Raw genomic sequence first — 23,378 nt, forward strand, 5'->3', positions numbered from 1 at the left:
TGTAGTAAAGCCATCTGATTGGTCGATAATTTCAAACTGAGCATGCGCCACTTTCACGTGTTTCTCGTTAACCAATCATCGTTCTAGTAGGTTATCCCAGCGCCAAGTGCGTTTTCAAAACAGGACGACGTCGGTAAGAAGACGGGCCGATGATTATCACGATTTAAGACCGTAATTTGTAAATATTAATTAATTATATTAATCCCGGTGAATAATTAAAGTTCCAGTTAAAATTTTAAAACCAAAATTTTAAGCCTCGGTCTTGGTAAAAACCGTAAGTCGCGATTCAAAATTCAGTGTTGTGCAAAATTTAGACGCTGTGCGGCCATTTTTGCATAGGAATTGGAAGGTGTTAGGATGTGCTGAGGAAAACTTGCCTCCGAAAGGGTGAGTTATTTCATTTATTCCGTTTAAATTTTAGGCCTAATTGTTTGATAATTACGCACCCTAATCACCCGTTTAATCTAAGTAATCTCCCTGATAATCATTAGGCTTAACTAATACCTCGCTTTTGTAATCGGGTCACAACTAATGTGGTACCTAGAAAGCTTAGAACAACGTGATTTCGAGGGCTACCATTTCGGCCCTCTCTTTTTTCGCGTTCCCCAACTCAATGTCACAAACAAATCGCGTATTATTTACCCTAATTGAAGGCCATTATTAGATTTAGGTTGTTTAGAAAGTTTGCTTAATCAAAAGGAAATTTTCTGCTGAAATTACGATATCTAAAAGTGTAATAAGCACGTTGTCCTAAGCCTAACATTTGGGGTAAGTAAGTAAGGCAGAAAAAGTAGTGAAATACCAACGTGGGGGAGGAAAAATTGTTTGCCACTTGCTAGTAGCTCAGTTTTTTAAAATTAAATTAATTATAATAGGTTATATTAAAATCATTTTTATGAACTTGAGATGTTAGACTTAAGTGTGCAATTTTAAACTGAAATTAAGTTAGGTGTTTACCCTAACCTGAAGCCAAGTAAATGCATCAATCCTTTGTTTATGAAGTGTTATTATGGCAAATTTATGCGATTGCAAATAATACATAATTTTGAAAATATCTATTAATTTGTAGCGGTAACCTATTGGTTTATCGTAGTAGATGTAGTAGGCCAAATTAACCTAAGTTAGCATTGCCATTAACTACTCTACACGGAGTATCTTAAAGAAATACAACTTTTATATTATTTTAATTTTAAACTGGCTAAATTATTGTAACTCAGATGAGTCATAATGTTATTAACTTTATATTAATGGTCCAGAAATTGTTTAAACTATGGTCAAGATGTTTCATGTGATTTGAATATGAAATAAATTTAGTTTTCTCCGCTTCCCATTCATTTGATAATAGAAACTGAGAAAGAATATGGCCAACGTTAAAGGGATTAAATTGGGTACTACACCAGGAAATGCGGTGATAGCTGTAGCTTCACCTAGTGGCTCAAAAACGGATGCCAATGCTCAAGTACTTCGTTACTACAAAACTGCAGATGTAAGTCCTAAGTAAAGTTACTTATCTTAAACTTGACCATAAATTAATCTTACCTGACACTGTATAACATTAATCAAATCAGTCTTGTTTATATCATGAATTGTTTATTATTTTGTCTTTATGAAGGGTGTTTATCGGGATGCTAAAGGAAACATCATGTTCAAAGCTGTTGGTGGTCTGCAGAAAGGTGGTGGTAAGTCTTATTACCCAATCTTTACCGCTTTTATTCATTAGGTAAGAGTAGGATGTAGCTTCAATGTAGTTACGTAATATAGATCATATTTTCCTTTTTAAATTAAAAACTATGTCTATGTGCCCTAAGGCTTGCAGAATTTTAGGATCCAAGGTCAGATTTAGACATGCAAAAGAAATGTACATTATCATAGTACTCTTATCATGTTGGTTTTTGGTTTAAGATAGGTGTATGAATGTTAGGCTCGCTCTAGAAACTAATTTACTTTGTAAATAAGGCGTCCATACTGTACAAAATTAGATTAGCATTTAATTTAAATGTTTATTGAAGAAGGTAGAAGGTTTAATGTACATCTACTGTAAATGTCAGTACGTTTATAACCTGTACTCTTAATGGAAATCGAATTCTATCATAATTTCTATTTCTGGGAAAAAGAGTTCTATCAAAATCTCATTTAATAAGTTCTTTTTTTAATATAATTATGCCCTGGGGGCCCCCTGCCATACTGTGTTTCATCCCCCCCCCCTTCCTCAACTTAAAAAAAAAACCTCCCGGAGTAAGAAAAAGGGGGGGGGGGTGCAAATAGTATGAAATGTATGTTGCTCGCTCTTGAGTTCCCGCCTTTTTTTTTCTGATGGTTCAAAGTAAAAAGTATCCAAATTTTTTGGGATTTAAACAGACATTCTTTTATGATTTTTATCAGTTTTATGCCTCATAAATTTTGTAGGAGTTTTTGAGGGGTTTCCTTGACTACCTCGCGTTGATTTCCCGCCTAAATTAAGTGAGGAAACTGGGCGGAAACAGAGTGAATTCCCTTATGGGTGATTATTATTGCATTGTTTGCTTTTATATCTAACAACTTTGTTAGATTTGCATTATTTTTCATGTGTAAGGGGCACACTAGAATCGATTTTGGTATAAGGGCTAAAAACAATTTTGGCATGGCGAAAATTTTACGCGCCAAGTTTTCGCCTCCGTTGCTACAGGCAACAGGCTAAGCGCGCCAGATTTTCCCGCCCAAAAAGAGAGCGCGAATCATCTTTTTCTTGGATTTCCCGCCATAAAATTGGCGCCAAGCCGCGCGCGCTTCGTTCATTCAGAGCTCGGAATCAGGATCGGCCGCGAATTTCGCGCTGGTTTCCCTATATATATATTTTCCCCCTTTTAAACTTTACTTTTCGTGCCTTCAGTGTGTAGTACGTATACACCGATTTCTCACGCGCTTTTTCCATAGACTCGGACTGTTCCATTTGGCGCGCTTTTTTTTAGGGGTTTTTTATTGGACGAGAGCATTTTGGCGCGTTTTTCTATCCAGCACGAATGTGTGGGAGGCGTTACCCCACCCGATAAAATATTCTACGTCGCTTTTAGCTTTGAAGAAAGGGGGTGTATTATCCCTTACGTCATGGAAAAATTGGCACGCTGCTATCTGCCTTGTTATAAAAATATACATTAGACGCGAAAATTCCCTAAATCGCGTGTTTTTCGTGGATATTAAAAACGTTGATAATTATTGTGGTATCATGCACAACGTTTCTCCAGTTTCCTCAAACAGACTATGGCAGATGCATGAAAGGGGGCCCTAAAACCGGTCGATTTTCACCATAACTTTAAAAAGGGGGATATACTAGAGACTAGGTCTACCGCTGCGGCTTTGTCTCGCGTAACATCACGAGTTCAAAGGTCAACTTGCACCTATCCACGACTCACTAGAAATACGTGTCACATGATTGAAGAGAATATAAGTTCATTTCTAAACATGGCAGACAAGAGGGGGGGGGGTGGGAGGGAATGTTTTACTCTAATTTATGTACATCTGATAACATTCTGGCTGACAGGGTCCAATGCTGAATTTGTTCTGGGCTTTAAGTCTTGTTTTTTATCAACGTGAGGGGGATGCGAATCCAGAAAAGTTATCTCTCTGTAATCTAATACATAAAATATGTAAATTTCTTTTTGGGTTGGAAAATTGATTTGTATAGTAACGTTTTGAGTTTTCTAGAAGTGTAGGAACATTTTAAATCAACTTTGTTTTATTTTAAACTTATATCAAGTGAAAATTAATGTTGTTTAGTGTTTGTTCATGATTGATTTTTGAACTTCAATTACCTATGAAACATTTGGCACAAATAGGAGTTTTATGCTTGAAAAAATTTCGTCACACGCCAGCCACAAATACACCTACCTTAAATTTAATATTTTTAAGTTTCCTGAAACTTGATATAGGAAACAGGGTTGTTACGCTGCTTGCAAATTAAACCTAAAAGGTTTGATAACATCGTCAATATATGTAGCAACCATTAAAAAACTTTATTAAATCTAAAAAGACTATCAAATTTTGGTCCAAACGTCATAAAATCAATTAAATTCTTTGCAAGCACCTTGCACTCATCAAAAGGGGCTAATTAGGGGGTTTATGGTAAAATTAAACTTTTAGTTTAATGACTTATCGCGTTTTTTTTTATCTTTCTTCCAATTACTATACGTTGTACTGTAAGCTAGCCAGGAAATGGGGTGGTGTAGATAGATTTTTATACAAGGGTAGGGTACTACCCCTAGAATTTTTAAATCACCTGAAGGGGAGAAAAAATGCGTGGCCTGAGGGAATAGCGAGCATTGGACCATGTAGAAGGCTCTCTAATGTAATGATAGACTATACCTCTTTAGCCTTCTGCTATACTTTTCAGTGTTCCTCTCGTGTAGATAGCAGTGTTTTTTTATATAAAGTATTAAATGATCATGATGACCTCCGTGTCATTATAGGTTAAGTTAAGTCGCGCTAGGCTTTGTTGTAACGTCTGGTGTCTAGAAATATTTTTGGGTTTCATTTTTAGGTATGGGGACCACGCAATTTATAGCAGTTCCAATTGCTAATCCCGCGGGGACTGCCACAACAGCTGTGGCTACACCAACGAAAATGTCGCCATTTAAAACCGAACCTACTATTTTACCCAAGACAGTTCACCTACAAAATACGCCCATGGTTAGCTTTAGTTTCTTAACAACACATTGTAATGGTTGGACATTTTTTAACGCTGTACGGGTCAAGAGACCCTTAACTTTGACCCTGACCCATGATCATAGACATAAAGACCCAACAATGTCCAACCTGATTATATAAACGTCCCCTTAGTATTCTAACTTTCGGAGAACTTTTAGATATTAAACAGCCAACAAAGAGCCGCCACATTGCCTTCAGTTGGTGGGCACGCAATTGGTTCTAGCCCTAAAACGGCTTACTCAGACCAAACCTCTTTGAGTGGTAAACGAACCCTCGAACTTGAGGATTATAATGACCCGTGAGTTATTACTTAACAACTTCTCAAAGCCCCCCCCCCCCCATCTTCTGGTTTCTTAAAACCCTTATGTCCCGCTGCATTTGCATTGCAGTAAAAGAAGTCGTAGAAACATTAGTGGTCTGAGTGGAAATGTCGGGGGTAGTGGTAGTTCCGCCAACAACGCTGACAAAGGTGGAGGTAAAGGTTTGAGGCATTTTTCCATGAAAGTTTGCGAAAAGGTACAAAAGAAGGGAACGACTTCGTATAATGAAGTCGCTGACGAATTAGTGGCCGAGTTTACCTTACAGTCTCATAGAGCCGGAGCTTCCAGTTGTGACCAGGTTAGGGTTTTGACCTACGCCTTTTTTGTAAGGTTATAGGTTAACGCGTGGGGGTTTTTGTTTAGGCTTATGATCAGAAGAATATCAGGAGGAGAGTTTACGATGCTCTAAACGTCTTAATGGCGATGAATATAATCTCAAAAGAGAAAAAAGAAATTAAATGGTTGGGTTTGCCAACTAATTCCGCTCAGGAATGCCAGAATTTAGAAGTACGTGGTTTGAACTTTAACCCCATTCCTCGGAGGACTTAAGGATTAAACAAATTTAAAATTACTTAGATTGAAAAGTCCAAACGTTTGGAGAGGTTAAGGTTGAAGAATCAACAGTTACACGATCTAATTCTACAAGTATTTAAGTTCATTACTTTTAGACTAATTTTGAAGGAGTCGCGAGTTTTTAAGCTTTGTTATTTTAATAGCAAATTGCCTTCAAAAATTTGGTCGAAAGAAATAAAACTCTGGAAAGACAGAGTGAACCCTCGCCTAACTCAGCCATTCAACTGCCATACATCATTGTTAATACAAATAAAAGCACTGTGATTGATTGCAGCATTTCCAGTGACAAGTACGCCACCTTGAAAATGATTTTTTATTAAAGATATTTAAAGTTTTAAACCAATTTCCGATAATTTTAGATCAGAGTACCTGTTTACATTTGACAACACATTCGAAATTCACGATGATATAGAAGTATTAAAGAGAATGGGTTTGGCCTTTGATTTAGACAAAGGAACGTGTACGCCTGAAAACTTAGAAAAAGCTAGGAAAATGGTGCCAAAAGCCTTAGAACCTTATGTTATACGTAAGGATTTCTTTCAATTGAATATTTTCTCTAGAAACAGTAACACCCATTTGTGGTTGTGGTGTTAAGCTATTTTTATTTGGTGTTTTTTTTTATGTAGAAATGGCCAATGGAGGTGGTGATCTTCCACCTGGAATGACCCTTAGTGCCGCTGCCAGACCAGAAAGGTAATGTGGTCCTATAATAACCTATAAAATCCTATAATTTTGATCCTGTCCTACATTCTATAATTTCGTGAAAGGTCCTATAATATCTTATAAAATCCTATAATTTCATGAAAGGTCCTATAATATCCTATAATTTCATGAAAGGTCCTATAATATCCTATAATTTCATGAAAGGTCCTATAATATCCTATAATTTCATGAAAGGTCCTATAATATCCTATATTTTTTATTACTTAGTTTGGGAAGTTTTCCCATAGTTAAGCATCAAATTTATCATTTTTAAACTCATTGGAAATGAAAAATTTGCAGTGTTTTCTAGTCTCTTATAAGTATATACGAAAACGGATTTATGGGATAAGAACGTCGGAGTTAGCGAATTCACTCCCCATCCTCGCATACTTCATTGAGAAACTTCGTCTGCTTATATTTTGACTCCACCCACAAATTCTGTATATAGCTACTTCTAGAGATCGAATTTGTGGGTGGAGTCAAAATATAAGCAGACGAAGTTTCTCAATAAAGTATGCGAGGATGGTACTAGAGGCTAAAGCTATGATCCGACGTTCTTATCCCATAAATCCGTTTTTGGTATATATATTGTCCCTGACTTCAGAACCAGTTATTGTATTCATATACATGTATTGAAAGACTTAACTCACTGGGGGCCCATTAGACGTGGTGGGGGTTGCTTGGGAACTGTCCATAGACATCGGGAACGCCTTCAATTGACCAGTATCTTGATGGATTTAGTTTTTTGGCAAAAGAAATTGTTAAATTTATTAATTTACGATTTACCAAAGATAAAAAAAAATCTATGCTAAACTAGAAATGGCATCTTATAATGTTGTGGTCACTGTATCCCAGGGGGGTATTTAATTGGGCAGGCCTAAACTGTTGCTCTTTGTAACTTTATAGTGTTTGGCAAAGGAAATTGTGAAATTTATGACTTCAAGGGTTTATTTTTGATTGTGTTAATTTGTATGATAAGAGGCACTGCATAGCCTTAAGTACCCCTTTAGCACATTGGAAAACCACTTGCGGAGTATTGCAAAATGATTAGTCTTGTTTAAATGTTAGTCTTAGTTTAAATGGGTGCAATTTTTCTTCAGACCTCGCGGTACTTCTAGTAGCATGGAGGGTGATCCAGATTCAGCTCACTACTCCAGACAATCTAGTGTTGGATCCTCCTCGCATTCTCGTGCTGAATCAAGCAGCGAATCTGATGATGATTATTCTGATAGCGATTCCGAGCCAGGAGCATCCAGTGGTGAAGAGTAAATCTGCACAATTTGTTTTTTGTTCTTTTTCTCTCTCTGTTTCTTTCTCTCCCTCCTTGGTTTTTTTTTCTTTTTTGTTTTGTTAAGTATTAAGATTAGTTATGGTTCTCAATTTCAAAAAACATCTTAATAATCATTAAATAAATTTTTTTACCAGGAATGGGGGTTTAAATAATTTAGATGTTAATTAATTAATTTTAATTTTTGAATATTCTTCCCCTGCACTGTTGTTTTTTTTTTTTTTTTTTTTTGTTTACTCATATTTTTTTGGGGGGAAAAATTAAAAACCAAAAAACATATAAATCTTCCATGAATTTATGTTATGTCTAATTTTGCGTGCAGTAATTAATTAATTAACTAACTAATTAGCAAATCTCCTTTCATTATTTACTAAGCCTTTTTGCTTATGAGCTTAAAATAATTTTTGAATTTAACGCAACGGAATTATATTTTGCATATTTAAAATTAATTAGTATTTTTTAACTATCTTAGATTAATTAAAAATTTCTGTGATTGCTAATTAATTAATCCTCACATGCCACACTGATGAACTTTACCGGTTTTTAAAATTTCCATTAGTTTTGGTTATATAATTATTAATTTTGCTTTAATGTTTAGATCTTTAATTGCAATATTTAATTAATAACTTTTCCTTCTAGACAAGTTTAATGTTGTCTACTATTTCTATTTAGTTAATTAATTAAATTTTAATTATTATAGTAATGACTATACTATATATTGCTTTAGCTATGTCGTTTATAGTTACGTTACGTTCTAACTAATAGCCCCGCCCCCCCCCCTTCACGTAGAAGAAATTTGTAAATAACAGTTTTTATTTTAACTTGTTTAAAACTTTGAAAAAAAAAAAAAAAAAATTCAATCGCAATCATTTTATTCATTATCACTTTATTTCGTTAAATAATTGTAACTCGAAATAATTAGGTTAATTGTCCATTTTATTTTAATTTAGGACTGTGTGATAATTAGGCCTATTATTATTATTATTTAGGCTGATTTATTTCTAAGCCTTTGCTTATATAGAGTTTGACAAGGCCTAAGTGTTTAGGAATCCCTAGCCGCAATTCTTTATTATGTGGGAAAAACGGCGGGTGAGTGGTGATCACGTGATTACTAGGGGTTAATGTAAGTTCTTTAGTTTGACAAATGACAAAGGCTTAAGTGTTGCAGAATCCATAACCCTAACCACTGCCAGCCAAAGGGTGATCACAAAGTTGTTGACATAAGTTCTTTAGTTTGACAAATGACAAAGGTTTAAGTGTTGCGGAATCCCTAACCACTGTGGGCCAAAGGGTGATCACGTGATTACAAAGTTGTTGACACATGTTCTTTAGTTTGGCAAGGCTTAAGTGTTGCGGAATCTGCAGCTGGCCAACGTGATCAATAGCCATTAACTATTAACTAAGTTATTAATTTGACAAATGACAAAGGCTTAAGTGTTAAGGAATACCTAACGCTAACCGCAGCGGGCCAAAAGGTGATCACGTGATTACAAAGTTGATGACATACAGTTCTTTAGTTTGACAAGGCTTAAGTGTTGGGAATCTGTAGCTGGCCACTTCTGATCACGTGATCATTTTAGAAAATTCCTTTGGCCTTGGCCTTGGGAATAAGAAAATATAGAAACACTATGATCCCCCCATTATCACGCAGTCCTACATTTTATTGTAAATTAGATTTAAGAACTTAAAAGAAACAACCAAAACACATTTTTTGCCAGTTGTACTTGGTCAGTGATATTTTTAGTGACCACTAAGTGCCTAAACCAATTTAATTTTAAAATTTGACAAGAAAAAAACGTTACCAGAAACCAATAAAAATAATAATAAAATGTTTTTGCATAGTGGTCACATATAAAACAAAAAAGAAAAAATAACAACAAAATCTTAAAAAAAAAAAAAAAACGTTTTGCAAAAAAAAAAATCGAGTTTAAAATTTTGCCAAAAGCTAAAAAAAAAAAATAAATAAATAAACATCCATTCCATTTGAAAATAACAAATTAGTTAAAAAAAAGCATCTCTTTCCTTAATTATTTTTAACTACCTCTTTGCTCCAGGAAACCCTTTTAGTTTTGAACTTTTTGACAAAGATGATAAACTTTTCAAAACTCCGTGAGACTATTGAAAAAAATAAACTTATGCAAATAACGTATACGCCCCCTTGTAATATTTTGACACTAAAAAAAAAAGGACCAAAACCATATATTTACAACAAAAAAAAATAAAACAAATAAACATTAACCTAGTCCCTAAAAAACAAAAAAAAACTGTATAGCACATAAAATAAATAACCCTGGCATTTTAAAAAAACAACCAACATTGTGTAGAGATAACCAGATAAAAACAATTTAAAAGTTCATTTTTTAAAAATACAAAAAAAAAAAAAATTATTTCGTCAAATATTTTAGATAAAAAAAAATCAAATAGTACATTTAAAAAATTTTCAATAACTGCACCCATTTTATTTTATTTTGAATTGAAATATTTTGAATTTGAAAGTTCAAAAAAAAAAAAAAACTTAAAAAATTTTTCAGGTGGGAAGTTAAAAAATTTGGAAGGAATGTTAAAAAAAATAACACACCTGTTACCATTTGTAAATAATTTGCCTATTTGTTACATGTTTCAGTAGCTTTTAGCAAAAAAAAAAAAAAAAGACACAAAACAGCCTGGTGGTAATAGTGGTTTATTGGAAAGAAGCCATTGTGAGCTCATAAAGATAAAAAAAAAAAAACAACAACATGTAATACAAATTTTTGAGCATTGTTTTTCTTTAATAAAGAATTTATATAAAAAATATAGGTATTTTTTTATTATTTTTGGAATCTTTACAGCTTTGGAATTTCGCTTATTTATTGGACATTTTTAGGTCTAGTATTTATGTAAATATAAGTTATTAAGATGCCGATAATTATGGCTAATATTGGTAGAGCAAATCTAAAAAACAACTGTTTATTTTTTACATTATCTTCCTTTCTCTGTCTTTTTTCTTTGCGTGTTTCTTTCACCTTTCCTTTTAATTGTCTCATTGTACTTAGTTTTTTTATTCGTTAGATCGAATTTGTTATCTTCTGAAAGGTAATGAAGTTAAATACGTTTGAGTTTATTTTTTATTTTTCACCTTACAGATTGATAGCGTTTTCCTTTGGGTCCTCGCGGAGCGTTCCCAAGGAGCAATAAAAATTGTAGTAGTAGTTTCCAGCTTCGTTAAAGACTGTTTTTGAAGAATAGGATCTCCTGGTTTTATTCCTCCATTGGAGCGCTCCGCGAGGACCCAAAGGAAAACGCCTCTATTAGCGGCATTTCCCAGTAGGCCTAGTAGTAGCAGACGGGTGTAACGTGTTGTTCAAATTTATGACCTACTTTCACTTCGCTCTATCATTGGTCCAAATATGTCACGTGATCATTGCATATACAAAGAACCGAGGTTTCTTTTATGAAGCTAGTAGTTAGTAAGGGTAGTTGGTCTTTCGAGTTTCGACGTATCAAGTATAAACGTTTTCAGCGCGGTAGTCCGGGACTCTAGTCAGCACCGCCTTTTTGTGTGACCGCCCGTTTTTGAAAGTCTAATTATACCGGACTTTTAATAATATTTCGTGAAGTTTTTGAGTTTGTTTTTATATTAGTGTAATTGAATAGTTTTAGTTTAAAAATTTAGTTTATCTGTTTACGAAATGGCTCAAAACATCGGCGTGATTTTAACAAAGAAGAAAACAAAGGATTCGGAGGTATGATTGCTAAGCCTTGGTTAGACCCTCTTGCATTTTATTGATCAGGTGTTATGTTGTTATTGAATATAATTTAGATTGATGAAATTAACTGTGGGAATAAGGAAAATAATCAAGTTATAGTCTCGAAGGCCAAGACAGATTTTGGTACAAACTTAGAAGCATTAAGGCAACATCAAAAAGCCAAACTAGATGAGGTTAATATAGGATTATGTGGAGTATTAGGATGTGGGCTTACTTTATAGTTTGTGCAGATTCAGAGGCAGCAGGAGAAGATATTGGCTTTAACATCTAATAGAACCAGAGCTGAGCAACGTGGCAAACACGCTGAGCAAGTACTTAGGCAGAAACAATATACTGAAGCATCTGATTCCCAAAAATTATTGAATGCAAGAATGGCTGCTTTAAGAGTTGAACGAGAGCGAGCGGGTTTTATAGCTTCATTACCTCCACCTTCTAAAGAACCCGCCCCACTTTTGTTAGATAGTAAGATTAAAATGCATTTTGGGTAATATCTGAGAAGGAAATTAATTATTACTTTACGTAGAATTTCAACCATCTTCAAAACCTGAAAAGAGGCGGTATTTTGAAAGCATTAGGGAACCAATATCTCAACAATCAGATGCCAGAGTTGAAGCTTTAAAAGCCCAGAGTTTAGAAACAATATCCAAAGAAACAAGGAGGAAAAGGGTTGATGCAATCGATGATAAAAATTGGGAAAGGTTCAATCAAGCTCTTGAAAAGGAACAGATTCTAAATGTTAGGAATATAATTAGTTTTAATAGTTAATTTTGGTTAATTAATCTAATGAGTTAATCCTAATTTAGTGCCATAATGAAGTTGTTGAAGATTTAGAAAAAGCTTATAGAGCCGATAGACAAAAACAGCAACAGAAACTAATTCAAGAATCATTGCCCCAAGTTAAAAAAAATCAGAAAACATTAGAAATAAATAATTTAGAAGATAAGAATCGTGAGGAGGCTTCTGAAAAAGCTGTTGAAGAACTAGGCATTAATTGTAAGCCCAATTAAAATTATTAATTTCTAAAACATGAAATTTAACATTCTAAATTTTAAATCATAGTAGGCCTTGGCTTTATTAGTGATGCTGACAGTTTTGTTACCCGAAGAAAACCAAAGAAGGGAAAGTTTAATGAAACTACTCTTGACTTTCAAAACTTTGGAAGCTATGGAAATGAGTGGATGGGACCACAGCATCACAGTGGTCATTTTGATAGTGGGCTTTATCTAAATGATGATACAACTATTCAAAATGGAATGAACGTTACCTTACAACCTGCCATACCTCCTCCAGATCAGCAGCAGCAGCAGCAGGATGAAACTCTTAAGATCACTCCGACAAGAATAGATTGTGTGTTAAATGATTATTTCCCGCGTAATTTTATTTATAACTAATTAAATTTATAATTATTATTAATTAATTTAGGTAATACTAAACATACAGCGACAGTAGGGACTCAAACACCCGAAAAGCTTATGCCAGAATCATCTTTAAGCTCTTCCTCAAGCTCATTTGCTGCGTCTCTACCACATGAATTAGACACTACCAATAATCCCTTAACTCATTCAATGTTGCAAAAATACGAGCGACATTTAATTCGTCAAGCCAAGACAAAGAAATTCTTTGCATCCCCAAAATATGTTTCAAATAGAAAAATTAATCCTGAAAGCTCATCACCCACTCCAAATCCAGAATCAATTTCATCTTCTTCTTCTACTACTATTGGTTCTTCAAATATCTCTCAATCAACGTCTAATACCCCAGAAATAATAATAACGTCTCCCGGAACTTCAACAAAGGCCTTAGTTACTCCAAATGTTCAAATATCTCCTACAACAGTTGGTACTTCGAGTATCGCTTCTTCAACACCAAAAACGACTGTTGAAACCCGAGAAAAAACGAATGAAATTAAGGCAAAAACGCGACAAAATAAGGAGGAACAAATTTCAAGCGGCACAACTACATCTACAACTTCATCTTCTTCTACAATTGGTTCAAGACCAACAACGACTGTTGAAACCCAAGAAAAAACGAATGAAACTAAGGCAAAAACGCGACAAAATAAGCAGGAACAAATTTCAAGCGGCACAACTACATCTACAACTACATCTTCTTCTACAATTGGGTCAAGCGTATTATCCACTCAAATCAAGAAAGTTTTGGACAAATATATCGGGGATGATCCCAGAACGACTTTCAAATTTGAATTTAAACGTCCTGAAAGGTTCTTCAAGGAAATTACAGTTTCTGACCCTAAAACTTACTTGGAGGAATTTAGAGGAAGGAAGATGAAGAAAGCAGTTCGTCATAGAATTTTCCCTGAAATGAAAGATGAAGAGAAACAACTTGAAACCAATAAGGAAGTGACGGATGACGAAGTTGATGGAGAATTAACAATTCAAACTAAGGAGCCAAATTATTATTCGGAAGAACCAACCAGTACCGAATCTAGTCAATCAAGCAAAAGTTCAAGTTCAATTAAGAGGTTGTCGTAATTGATTTTCTTTTCTTTTCTTCTCTTATCTTTTAGTTTCAACTAATGCTAATTATTTTTAATTCTAATTCTTTTTTGGCAGCAGTTTTAGTGATTCCAAAACAAAAACCCTCCCTCAATCTTTAACTTCCGATTTCAAAATTCCAACTTACATTCAACATAAGTTTTTGACTGGAAAGTTAAAGAGTGGCGAGTTTGATGTACCAATTGAAACCATAGATGATTTAAGGGAAATTTTGGCCATATTACCAACTGGACATAATTTAGAGGATTGCATAAGGTTAAAATTAAAATTAAAATTAAAACTTAGCTTAAGGCTTAACTTATAAAAGCATTAATTAATTAATTTAATTAATTTTTTAAAAATCTAAATAAATATTGTAGGGCAAAACCACCTGTTAGTTATCCACATTGGGTTGATGAGGAAAATGAACCGCACGAACTTAGTACCATCCCTGAAGTGGATACGCCTCAAACTTCAATTAACTGTTCAAGGGAGCTGATATTTCCAAAAAAGGGTTATGAAGACCAGTCACCTTTAGCCACCGCCTCAGGACCCTTTTTGATTGCACCCAAATCGGGTGGATTCTTTAAACATCTTTCTTTAGAAGATTCCAAATCAGCAGCAAGGTAAATAATAAATATTAATTTTCCTTGGGGTTTTTTGGGGTTTTTTTTTAACTAACTTCAGGGTTTGTACGGAACCTGGATAACCTGGAAAACCTGGATAAGTCAGGGATATGGAAAATAGGGGAAAAAGTCAGGGATAAGTCAGGGATTTAAAACATTTTCCTAAAAAGTCAGGGATATGTTAGGGATTTCGTTTTGTATATCAAACCATGATTGCTTCGAGCAATGCTTAATATGAGCCAGGTGTGAATGATGAAGTGGGCTCTGGTTAACACCTTAAAATGGTCAGGGATATTGCTAAAATTTGGTCAGGGATATCCTGGAAAAGTCAGGGATTTTCAATGTAAAAATTTCGTACGAACCCTGAACTTTCAATATTTAATTTAATTTTTATAGATCTACACCCGAACCATTAATTTCAAACACAAATTCTACTAAATCAACATCTACCGCGTCAAATGAAGTTCAAACAAGATGGGGAGATTTATTGAAACAAAATTATAAGCCCAAGTCAGGCGTGGCTTCAAATACCGCGTCTAGACTATCAAATTTCAGTCCTAAGTTTGTATTAATTAATTAATTAGTTGTATTGTAAATCTGTTAACTTAAATTTGAGTTAATTTTATTTTATTTAATTTTTCTTTTAGTTTGGATGAATTTGATTTACAAAGAGCTAAATGTCAGTCAACTCCCGTTAAAGAACAAGATGCTGCAAGGAACAATTGGGTGGTAAGTTGGGGTGTTTTTTTACTTTTTTCAGCAACTTAACAAAGAAATTAGTAAATTAAATTACTCTGTTGCATTTCCATTAATTAGGATGAAGACGATTTAATGGCGGTCAATTTAACCCTAATTGGTCCCGAAATCACAGTTTCAAATATGACAGGCACTCATCATGTCCCAATGACCAATCAGACTGTCATGTCCGAGTCTCTTATGTCTTTTCTGAAACACGAAGAAGAGTTAAAAGAAACGCCGTGATTTTAATTTTAATTATTTATTTTCATTTATTTTTAATTAATTCATTTGTTTGTGTTATTTTAGTTTAGTTTTTTAATTGTTTGTAATTTTTGTACAAAATTTAGTTCGTTTCTTTAAATAATTTTACACGATGTCTTTACAATAAATTCAATTGTCCAAAGCGAAAAATTGATTTTTTTTTAATTAAGATACTGGCGATTTAGGCCCAAAGTTTGGGCTTAAATAGTATTCATCAGGTAATAGGCTATTAAAGGGAGGGTGAAGTAGAAAATGAAGTGATTTTTTTATCGATTCTTCTACTAATTATAAGACCAGTCTGCATAGTGAAACATTCAGGAAATACCAGCTCCGAATGATTTTAAAATTCAAATTAGGTTCAGATTTTAAGGATAATTTTAAACAAGGACTGCCGACCAATCACGTACCGCCCTGCCTTTTTATTAACAAAATTCTCGTGGCACGCATGCTCCATGTCTCGCGCCACGATTGTCACGTCGCGCGCGAATTCTATCAAATCTCGTGATAAATTTCATTCAACATGGAGCATGCGTGTCACGAGAATTTTGTTAATAAAAAGGCAAGGCATTACGCGATTGGTCGGAGGTCCTTCTTTAAAATTATCCTTAAAATCTGAACCTAATTTGAATTTTAAAATCATTCGGAGTCTGTATTTCCTGAATGTTTCACTATATGCAGACTGGTCTTATAATTAGTAGAAGAATCGATAAAAAATTACTTGATTTTCCACTTCACCCTCCCTTTAAGCCCAAAATTTGGGATGAGCCTAAATAGGCTTCCTGGCTATTTAAGAACCAAAACTTAAGCCTAAATAGAAACAACCTTTTATTAATGAAGTCTTAAGGCACCATCTCCGTTAAATCCGCTACGTTTTTCAATATAATAAATAACTAAATCTAACAGAAGCGGATGTTTGCGCCATTCTTCAAAGGGTTCTAATTCTACGTATCTTTCAATGTTGGTGAAAATTTCAGCAACCAATTTTTCAGAGTAGAAAATAACGGGTAAACTGTTCCATAGCTGCTCTTTGGTGACACCCGAGTTTAGTAAAAACTTGCAGTTTGTTTCCATATTTACAGCATTACGATGCTTTCTACTTCTCGGATGTTTTGACAATTGTTTCTTAATTTCCTCATTTGATTTGTTAAAAAAGTGTGAAAGATAGTAAACCATTTCACTTCCGGTATTAGTATCGCTACCATATTGTTTTTTAGCTTTAAAGTTATTTTCAGACGAAACTAAGCAGCTTATTGAGAATGTAGAAAAACCTTCAGATTTTAAGTTTTCTAAACGTTCAATCGCGGTGTTGTAGGAGTTTATTAAGTGGATAAATTTAGGGTGGAATCTCATTACTCCCAATTCAGGGATTTGGTGAAGGTCTTTTAAACGTTTGACAATAGTTTCGGGACTTAGGCCTAATATTCTAGGGCAATCCATGATTTGTTCCGCGGTAAATCCATTTTGAAACATTAGTTCCGCGTTAAATAACATGTTTTGAGATTTACATATGAATAAGTATGCATTTTTGAAAATTAGGGATTTAAAGTCTATTCCTTTGTATAAACCTAATTTCATGAGTTCCGTTATGTTTTTAGGGTCGCCACTCAAGATAAAGATGTTATTCGTTAGCTGAAATGATAATTATTTAGTGGTTTTTAATTGTATATTTAAAATTTCTTCGGAAATAGGCTTAAAATAGAAATATCGCTAGATGGCGCTTTAAAATTGGCCTTAAAATAGAAATATCGCTAGATGGCGCTTTAAAATTAGGCTTAAAATAGAAATATCGCTAGATGGCGCTTTAAAAATAGGCTTAAAATAGAAATATCGCTAGATGGCGCTTATGAAATTAGGCTTAAAATAGAAATATCGCTAGATGGCGCTTTAAAAATAGGCTTAAAATAGAAATATCGTTAGATGGCGCTTTAAAAATAGGCTTAAAATAGAAATATCGCTAGATGGCGCATTTAAAATTAGGCTTAAAATAGAAATATCGCTAGATGGCGCTTTAAAAATAGGCTTAAAATAGAAATATCGCTAGATGGCGCTTATAAAATAGGCTTAACGAGATTTAAATATATTTTTTTTTCACCTTTTCCATGGGATAGCCGTTATTTTCAAGAATATTAAAAATTTGTGTAAGATTTGAAAGAGATCTATTCTTGACTGATGAGTAAGTGCTGAACCTTTTCATAACTTCTTCAATCGTGATACCGAGTTTGAAACCCAAATAGGTACAAACTATGACATGACGCAAAGTATGAACTGATATACTTTGGTGATCATCACTTAGGAAGCTTAGATTGTATTTTATTTGTGAACACAGTTCCGAATCATTTCCCAAAATTCTAAGCATATTTTCTAAAGGATCCACATTTAACTGGATCAATTCCATTCTTTTTAGTTCCTCAACATTTTTGCTCATGATTTGATAAAACCTGGGGGGAAAAAATAAACTTAAAGATTGAGCTTGAAATGGTTTAGTTTAGTTTGGGAAAATTAATATACTAATTACAGGATTAAACTTGACGCTTTGATATTCCTTAAACCCACTTCTTGTAGTATGTAGTAATGTTGATCAATATAACCTGGACTTAATGTTAGAACTTTAGGGTTTGTAATTATATCTGTAAGATCCAAATGATCTGTCAAGAATTTGGTATCCTTCGCTAACAAATTGTGTCTTTTTCTTAAAAGCTTTTTGTTTTTTGCAATAAGCTTCATAGCTATGATATTTGAGCATTTTAAAAGCTTGGCAATTTCACTTATTTTTTCAAAATCCGTGCTTTTATCTTTTTCTATTTGGGTAGCATTTATATCATCAGGCCAATTATTAAAGGCTACATAATTATTCCGCGTGATTATTGGTGGTTTAAATAGCTTTGGTTTTGCATATTTTAATAATTGTAAGTTTTTTAAAGCGTTTATACGTTTAAAAATAATATTTAAAGACATTTTTACTAGTTTAATTTTCGCGGGTAGTCACGAACCACCACTTCTGGTCAATGTCACATGGCATATAAGGGTCACGGTGGCCGGCCACGGCACTTTTGGCGCAATTAACAGCACGTGGTACATGTTTTGTCGTCTGCTTAGACTAAGTTAAACTAAAGTTCATTCACTTTTCAAAATGACATCAGCCTTGTTAACATCGTGTTATTTTCGCGCAGTTACTAATAATTATTCTAAATCTGTTAAAGGGAATTACGCAAGGTAAAACAAATTTAAATTATCGCTATTTGTGTTTAATAATAGTATCAAACTTAAATTACGGATTGGGTCCAATATATTTTATGAAATTCTTAAGCCTTGGTTGATTTTGGCTTCTCCTTAGTACCCCATGTGTTTCGTAATCGTAACATTTATTTTCTCAACTTTAGGTATTCCACGTTAACAAATCAAACATGTCAGCTTAAAAAACTACTCGAGTTCTCAAATATAAATCTCAGAGCGTCTAGGGGAAAGATTATTAGATGGTTTAAAACCAATAATGACCCATCTTCAGTCTCAAAAAGGCCCAACCGTTTTGGTTTATCCCCAGTTCAGGCAGTTTCTAATGAACCTGGTAACTTTAGGAAACTTCTGAGGCCATTTTTATTCACAGTGGGGGTAGGTTTTGATTGGATTTAATGGTTTTAAGTCCATATGGGGGATGATAAATTGTTTAATAATTGCCATTAAGGTTTGTGGTGCTAGCTTTGTCGGATGCACAGTATGGCAATATGAACAAATGAGATCTGACGCTATCAGGCATTTAAGAGAAAGCAAACTCGGGGGAATGTGGAAAAAGCAGCCAGCCTTTAAACAAAGTGAATTAAGGAGACATGTGAGGATTAAATTTGATCTAGGCTTAGGAGGGTATCGATACTTTGAAAAAATATAAAACATTTCTTGGTATACCACAACTTACGGTACGGTGTGGCTGTTTATAGTTGAATGCCTGGTGGAATAGTTTATCTGATGGTCAACAATTATCCGTGGGAATAATCTTCATTAATGTTGTTGTATTTGGAATGTGGAGGGTCAAGAGTTTAACCCCTTTCATGATTAAATACTTCACATCTAATCCGTCCTCTAGTTAGTAAATATTTTTTGGGTTATAGAAGATTTATAGTATACTAATAATTTATACTAATTTTATAGAAGCAGTATGTTTACCAATGCTGCTTTCAACATTTAGTCACTTTTCACTGTTCCATTTAGCGGCAAATATGTATGTTTTATTTAGTTTCTCAAACATAGCTGGTAAATTGTTCGGTAAAGAACAATTTCTAGGTGTTTATTTGAGTGCAGGTTAGTTGGTACAATATTTTTCAATGTTTTTTTAAATATTGAAAGGTATATTATTTATTAATTTAAAGGAGTTGTTTCGTCATTTGTAAGTTACGTACACAAAATAGCAACTAAAAGATTAACACCATCTTTAGGAGCTGTAAGATAATGTTATGTCAAAAACGGATTTATGGAATAAGAACGTCGGAGTTAGCGAATTCACTCCCCATCCTCGCATACTTTATTGAGAAACTTCGTCTGCTTATATTTTGACTCCACCCACAAATTCTGTATATAGCTAGTTCTAGAGATCGAATTTGTGGGTGGAGTCAATATATAAGCAGACGAAGTTTCTCAATAAAGTATGCCAGGATGGTACTAGAGGCTAAAGCTACGATCCGATGTTCTTATCCCATAAATCCGGTTTTGGTTATGTAGATATAAATCTTGAATATCTTTTTAACAGAATTTTTTATACTTGTTCAGAGTGGAGCATTATTTGCTATCTTAGCTCCAATATGTTTCAAATTTCCTGATGCTCAAATTGCCATAGTTTTCTTACCATTTTTTACCTTTCCTGCAGGATATGTAAATTTTTTTAATTTTTTTTGTCCCATTGAGTTTTGCGTGATACTATCCCTTTAAATGTCCTAATTAAAATATTTTAGGCTATAATGGCTGTAATGGGCCTAGATGTTGCGGGTTTAGCTCTAGGATGGCGTATTTTTGATCACGCTGCTCATTTAGGGGGAGCCTTATTTGGAATGTTAGTATTATTTAATTTTAAATGAAAATTTAAAATAATTTTAGTTAATTAAAGGGAGGGTGAAGTAGAAAATCAAGTAATTTTTTATCGATTCTTCTACTAATTATAAGACCAGTCTGCATGCATAGTGATACATTCAGGAAATACCAGCTCCGAATGATTTTAAAATTCAAATTAGGTTCAGATTTTAAGGATAATTTTAAACAAGGACTGCATGCCGACCAATCGCGTAACGCCCTGCCTTTTTACTAACATATTTCTCGTGGCACGCATGCTCCATGTCTTGCGCCATGATTATCACGTGGCGCGCGAATTTTATCAAATCTCGTGATAAATTTCATTCAACACGGAACGTGCCACGAGAATTTTGTTAACAAAAAGGCAGGACGTTACGCGATTGGTCGGCAGTCCTTCCTTAAAATTATCCTTAAAATCTGAACCTAATTTGAATTTTAAAATCATTCGGAGCTGGTATTTCCTGAATGTTTCACTATGCAGACTGGTCTTATAATTAGTAGAAAAATCGTTAAAAAATCACTTGATTTTCTACTTCACCCTCCTTTTAAGGAACTCTGACTAATGAGCTCAAGAAAATACTTGAATCTTTACAGTGGTTATGGTTTCTATGGTCAAGAATTATTATGGAAAAATAGAGAACCCGTTATGATGTGGTGGCATAAAATACGTGAAGGATTGGGAAAAAGTTAGTTAGGGAATTATTATTATTTCTTTTAGGTCAAGAATTATGTTAATTACTTTGGAAAAAAAAAAATCCTGACTTTAAAATAGACGTATTTAAATTATATGAATTATTTTAATCATTTTATGTTATTATTATTAGCAATGTGGAATTATTAATTATATCTTTGAATAAGTCATGATTTTGTGTAAAAAAAATGTTCAAAATGTTTTTTAGAATTACTTTGAATTGCAAATAAAAATTTAGTTCACAGTTTTATAATTTCAAAATAAAGTTGTCTTTTATTTAAACTGCAACATAAAAGTACATTTTATTATAAACCAGTTCTAGGATTCAATGTGTAAACTTGTAAAGAATTTTCACACAGTTTCCCCATGGTTAATTTGACAGAGCTAACGCAAGAGTAAGTTTTAGTTATGGTTTTATTTTTATAATCATTTGATTCTCCCATTTGAATTTCTTTATCTAAATTATTATCTTCATAAATAATTAATGGCAAACTTCCGGTAGATCTTGAACTGCTTATCCTCTTAAATTTTGATTTCATCATCATGGGTTTAGTTTTGGTTTCTAAATATTGCAGTGTTGCTTTAATTGGCGATACTAACTGGAATTAAAATTTAACTTTAAGAATTAATAGATACAAAACTCTTTAGAATCTGAATTATCAAAATTTTCAAACCTCTATAGCACTTTGGGTTAAAATAGTAAATGGTACGCTGATGGAAGTTACCATACCTGGTTTACATTGGTAAACCATGGTCCTGGGTTGATGACAAATTACGTCCGAGTATTTTTGAGCTTCTCCATAATTTAATAATTCTGGTTTCCATTCTAAGCTGACGCAAAATTCGTGTAAATGATTAATTAGTTTATAAATTATCTCGAATCTGAAGTGTAGAAAACACGAATTAAATGTTATATATCGCGGTAATCAATATTTACCCGAAAGAAATTAACAATAGAACCTCAAATAACTTGCCTTTCCCCCGCGTATAATGGCTCCTGGCTTTTTGGAACAGCCAGAAGTGAGAATGAAGGTCTACGTATCCTTAACTTGGGAAGGGCGTGAGTTAATTCCATATTTACGCACTCCTCTCCTTTATTATAATTAAATCCCACAATTAACTTTAAAGAAACCTCCTGCATCTAGAAAAAAAAGTTCGGAAATTTTCAGAATGTAAAATCTTTTATTATGGTTTTGACCATTTTGTTTTGATAAAAAAATATTGTGTCTTGGGCCAAATTGTTTTACGGTTAGTTTTACGTTTCAAAATTTGGACGTCAGTTTAAGAAAAGTCAAAGCCAGTGAAGTATAAGTAACCTTAATGACTTGATCACTATTAATATTCAATTTAAGTATAAATATTTGTGCGTATTTTTCCAGTGGTTTTAAAATTATATCTTGCGCATCTTCCGCGCTTCCTTCCATTCTATTTAAGGAAACGGATATGGGAGTTTCCGCTTCAGTGATAACTTTAACTCTTTTAATTTTAACTGTCGTGAAACCTTTATTGCTTTCTAAATACAACAATAATCTTTTGTTAGATTCTGGTTAAAATTTAACAAACTGCATGCTCATTGAAGCCAAACCTTCCACGTATAAATAATACCGTCCTCCCATGGTTATAAATTTTGATTTGCAACTTAAAATCGCTATAGGAATGAATTATATTATTATTATATTCAATTAACTAAATATAAAACGAAATAGAGGTCTACCTGAGTTCATTGTAGGTCTAGAGCTCAAAATCAGGACTAAAATAACTTCATCACACAACACATAGTTTGGGTGTCGTTTTAGCAGGTGGTTTTCCAGTTATCAAGTATACACCTACCTACCTACGCCTAGTCGTATACAACGCGTTTTGAATTAAGGCAATAGAATATACTTGTACGGAAATCACATTATGAAGAGTGTTTCTTAAATGCTTATGAAGCCAAAAATTCGTTTAGTTGTATAAATATTTTATTAATTATGCAGGAAATATAATGATCAGCCTATTTATTAATAGATGAATTAATTTTTGTCTATCTCAGCTAATTTTAATCAAATTTATCTGATTATGCTCTGAAATATAACCTTTTCTATTTTTAGTTTGGTTAACGCTAAAACATAGCTACAAACTAGCCATGTGCTTCCATATAACGCACGTGTCTTTTGAAATTCGCGGGTAATTTTGACAGATGAATGAGCGCTGATGTTCAGCG

General features: G+C 33.6%; 5 protein-coding genes across 12 annotated transcripts; 3 read left to right on the forward strand and 2 right to left on the reverse strand.

Moving 5' to 3' along the window:
* The first annotated feature begins 93 nt into the window (after nucleotides 1-93).
* Nucleotides 94-10,300, forward strand: Dp (transcription factor Dp). 5 transcript variants are annotated; one of them, XR_016366581.1, is made up of 13 exons: nucleotides 94-387; nucleotides 1,346-1,486; nucleotides 1,613-1,679; nucleotides 4,514-4,662; nucleotides 4,839-4,978; nucleotides 5,070-5,298; nucleotides 5,364-5,507; nucleotides 5,577-5,645; nucleotides 5,717-5,862; nucleotides 5,933-6,099; nucleotides 6,200-6,266; nucleotides 7,376-8,763; nucleotides 9,039-10,300. XR_016366581.1 is itself a non-coding variant. In XM_089838187.1 (13 exons), the coding sequence occupies exons 3-13, from the start codon at nucleotides 1,361-1,363 to the stop codon at nucleotides 7,542-7,544; spliced, it is 1,473 nt and encodes a 490-aa protein (XP_089694313.1). In that variant the 5' UTR covers nucleotides 94-274; nucleotides 340-387; nucleotides 1,346-1,360; the 3' UTR covers nucleotides 7,545-10,300. The 5 variants fall into 5 exon arrangements, 4 of the variants coding, with proteins under 4 accessions (XP_089694313.1, XP_089694311.1, XP_089694315.1 ...); XM_089838187.1 differs by having other exon boundaries at nucleotides 94-274; nucleotides 340-387; nucleotides 7,376-10,300; XM_089838185.1 differs by having other exon boundaries at nucleotides 7,376-10,300.
* Nucleotides 10,301-10,942: 642 nt separating this feature from the next.
* Nucleotides 10,943-15,579, forward strand: LOC149677167 (uncharacterized). 3 transcript variants are annotated; one of them, XM_089838183.1, is made up of 12 exons: nucleotides 10,943-11,285; nucleotides 11,363-11,482; nucleotides 11,540-11,771; nucleotides 11,833-12,044; nucleotides 12,113-12,302; nucleotides 12,372-12,656; nucleotides 12,732-13,791; nucleotides 13,883-14,080; nucleotides 14,185-14,430; nucleotides 14,827-14,991; nucleotides 15,078-15,159; nucleotides 15,247-15,579. In XM_089838183.1, the coding sequence occupies exons 1-12, from the start codon at nucleotides 11,232-11,234 to the stop codon at nucleotides 15,409-15,411; spliced, it is 3,009 nt and encodes a 1,002-aa protein (XP_089694309.1). In that variant the 5' UTR covers nucleotides 10,943-11,231; the 3' UTR covers nucleotides 15,412-15,579. The 3 variants fall into 3 exon arrangements, with proteins under 3 accessions (XP_089694309.1, XP_089694307.1, XP_089694308.1); XM_089838181.1 differs by having other exon boundaries at nucleotides 10,945-11,285; nucleotides 12,369-12,656; XM_089838182.1 differs by having other exon boundaries at nucleotides 10,945-11,285; nucleotides 12,369-12,656; nucleotides 13,886-14,080.
* Nucleotides 15,426-18,503, reverse strand: mTerf5 (mitochondrial transcription termination factor 5). Its single transcript, XM_089838184.1, has 3 exons — nucleotides 17,945-18,503; nucleotides 17,522-17,867; nucleotides 15,426-17,058 (listed from the first exon to the last, which is right to left on the reverse strand). Exons 1-3 carry the CDS (start codon nucleotides 18,382-18,384, stop codon nucleotides 16,258-16,260), a joined length of 1,587 nt encoding a protein of 528 aa, XP_089694310.1. The 5' UTR covers nucleotides 18,385-18,503; the 3' UTR covers nucleotides 15,426-16,257.
* On the forward strand, nucleotides 18,498-21,440 carry rho-7 (rhomboid family intramembrane serine protease rho-7). Its single transcript, XM_089838192.1, has 9 exons — nucleotides 18,498-18,642; nucleotides 18,810-19,038; nucleotides 19,112-19,255; nucleotides 19,362-19,506; nucleotides 19,573-19,722; nucleotides 19,791-19,861; nucleotides 20,188-20,289; nucleotides 20,370-20,467; nucleotides 21,079-21,440. Exons 1-9 carry the CDS (start codon nucleotides 18,560-18,562, stop codon nucleotides 21,173-21,175), a joined length of 1,119 nt encoding a protein of 372 aa, XP_089694318.1. The 5' UTR covers nucleotides 18,498-18,559; the 3' UTR covers nucleotides 21,176-21,440.
* Nucleotides 21,437-23,279, reverse strand: LOC149677170 (uncharacterized). 2 transcript variants are annotated; one of them, XM_089838193.1, is made up of 6 exons: nucleotides 22,890-23,279; nucleotides 22,761-22,823; nucleotides 22,492-22,688; nucleotides 22,136-22,316; nucleotides 21,850-22,057; nucleotides 21,437-21,774 (listed from the first exon to the last, which is right to left on the reverse strand). In XM_089838193.1, exons 1-4 carry the CDS (start codon nucleotides 22,897-22,899, stop codon nucleotides 22,137-22,139), a joined length of 450 nt encoding a protein of 149 aa, XP_089694319.1. In that variant the 5' UTR covers nucleotides 22,900-23,279; the 3' UTR covers nucleotides 21,437-21,774; nucleotides 21,850-22,057; nucleotide 22,136. The 2 variants fall into 2 exon arrangements, with proteins under 2 accessions (XP_089694319.1, XP_089694321.1); XM_089838195.1 differs by having other exon boundaries at nucleotides 21,906-22,316.
* Between the last annotated feature and the right edge of the window lie 99 nt (nucleotides 23,280-23,378).

The sequence above is a fragment of the Phalangium opilio genome, unplaced genomic scaffold (assembly GCF_054372755.1).
Source record: "Phalangium opilio isolate 3A_F unplaced genomic scaffold, DU_Popi_V2 ptg000045l_1, whole genome shotgun sequence".
Classification (NCBI taxonomy): domain Eukaryota; kingdom Metazoa; phylum Arthropoda; class Arachnida; order Opiliones; family Phalangiidae; genus Phalangium; species Phalangium opilio.

What these genes read in the sequence shown, in the direction of transcription:
- rho-7 (XM_089838192.1), top strand. Translation starts at nt 18,560, where the DNA reads ATGACATCAGCCTTGTTAACATCGTGTTATTTTCGCGCAGTTACTAAT. An exon ending in CATTTTTATTCACAGTGGGG is followed by an intron (nt 19,039 to 19,111) that starts GTAGGTTTTGAT and finishes ATTGCCATTAAG; the next exon opens with GTTTGTGGTGCTAGCTTTGT. An exon ending in CACATCTAATCCGTCCTCTA is followed by an intron (nt 19,507 to 19,572) that starts GTTAGTAAATAT and finishes CTAATTTTATAG; the next exon opens with AAGCAGTATGTTTACCAATG.
- LOC149677170 (XM_089838193.1), bottom strand. An exon ending in GTATTATTTATACGTGGAAG is followed by an intron (nt 22,689 to 22,760) that starts GTTTGGCTTCAA and finishes TGTTGTATTTAG; the next exon opens with AAAGCAATAAAGGTTTCACG. An exon ending in ATAGTGATCAAGTCATTAAG is followed by an intron (nt 22,317 to 22,491) that starts GTTACTTATACT and finishes TTTTTTTTCTAG; the next exon opens with ATGCAGGAGGTTTCTTTAAA.
- mTerf5 (XM_089838184.1), bottom strand. Translation starts at nt 18,384, where the DNA reads ATGTCTTTAAATATTATTTTTAAACGTATAAACGCTTTAAAAAACTTA. An exon ending in AAAGCGTCAAGTTTAATCCT is followed by an intron (nt 17,868 to 17,944) that starts GTAATTAGTATA and finishes TTTTCCCCCCAG; the next exon opens with GTTTTATCAAATCATGAGCA. An exon ending in ACGGCTATCCCATGGAAAAG is followed by an intron (nt 17,059 to 17,521) that starts GTGAAAAAAAAA and finishes TTATCATTTCAG; the next exon opens with CTAACGAATAACATCTTTAT.
- Dp (XM_089838185.1), top strand. Translation starts at nt 1,361, where the DNA reads ATGGCCAACGTTAAAGGGATTAAATTGGGTACTACACCAGGAAATGCG. An exon ending in ACCTACAAAATACGCCCATG is followed by an intron (nt 4,663 to 4,838) that starts GTTAGCTTTAGT and finishes GAGAACTTTTAG; the next exon opens with ATATTAAACAGCCAACAAAG. An exon ending in TGCAGCATTTCCAGTGACAA is followed by an intron (nt 5,863 to 5,932) that starts GTACGCCACCTT and finishes CGATAATTTTAG; the next exon opens with ATCAGAGTACCTGTTTACAT.
- LOC149677167 (XM_089838181.1), top strand. Translation starts at nt 11,232, where the DNA reads ATGGCTCAAAACATCGGCGTGATTTTAACAAAGAAGAAAACAAAGGAT. An exon ending in AAAAAGCCAAACTAGATGAG is followed by an intron (nt 11,483 to 11,539) that starts GTTAATATAGGA and finishes TAGTTTGTGCAG; the next exon opens with ATTCAGAGGCAGCAGGAGAA. An exon ending in CGCCCCACTTTTGTTAGATA is followed by an intron (nt 11,772 to 11,832) that starts GTAAGATTAAAA and finishes TACTTTACGTAG; the next exon opens with AATTTCAACCATCTTCAAAA.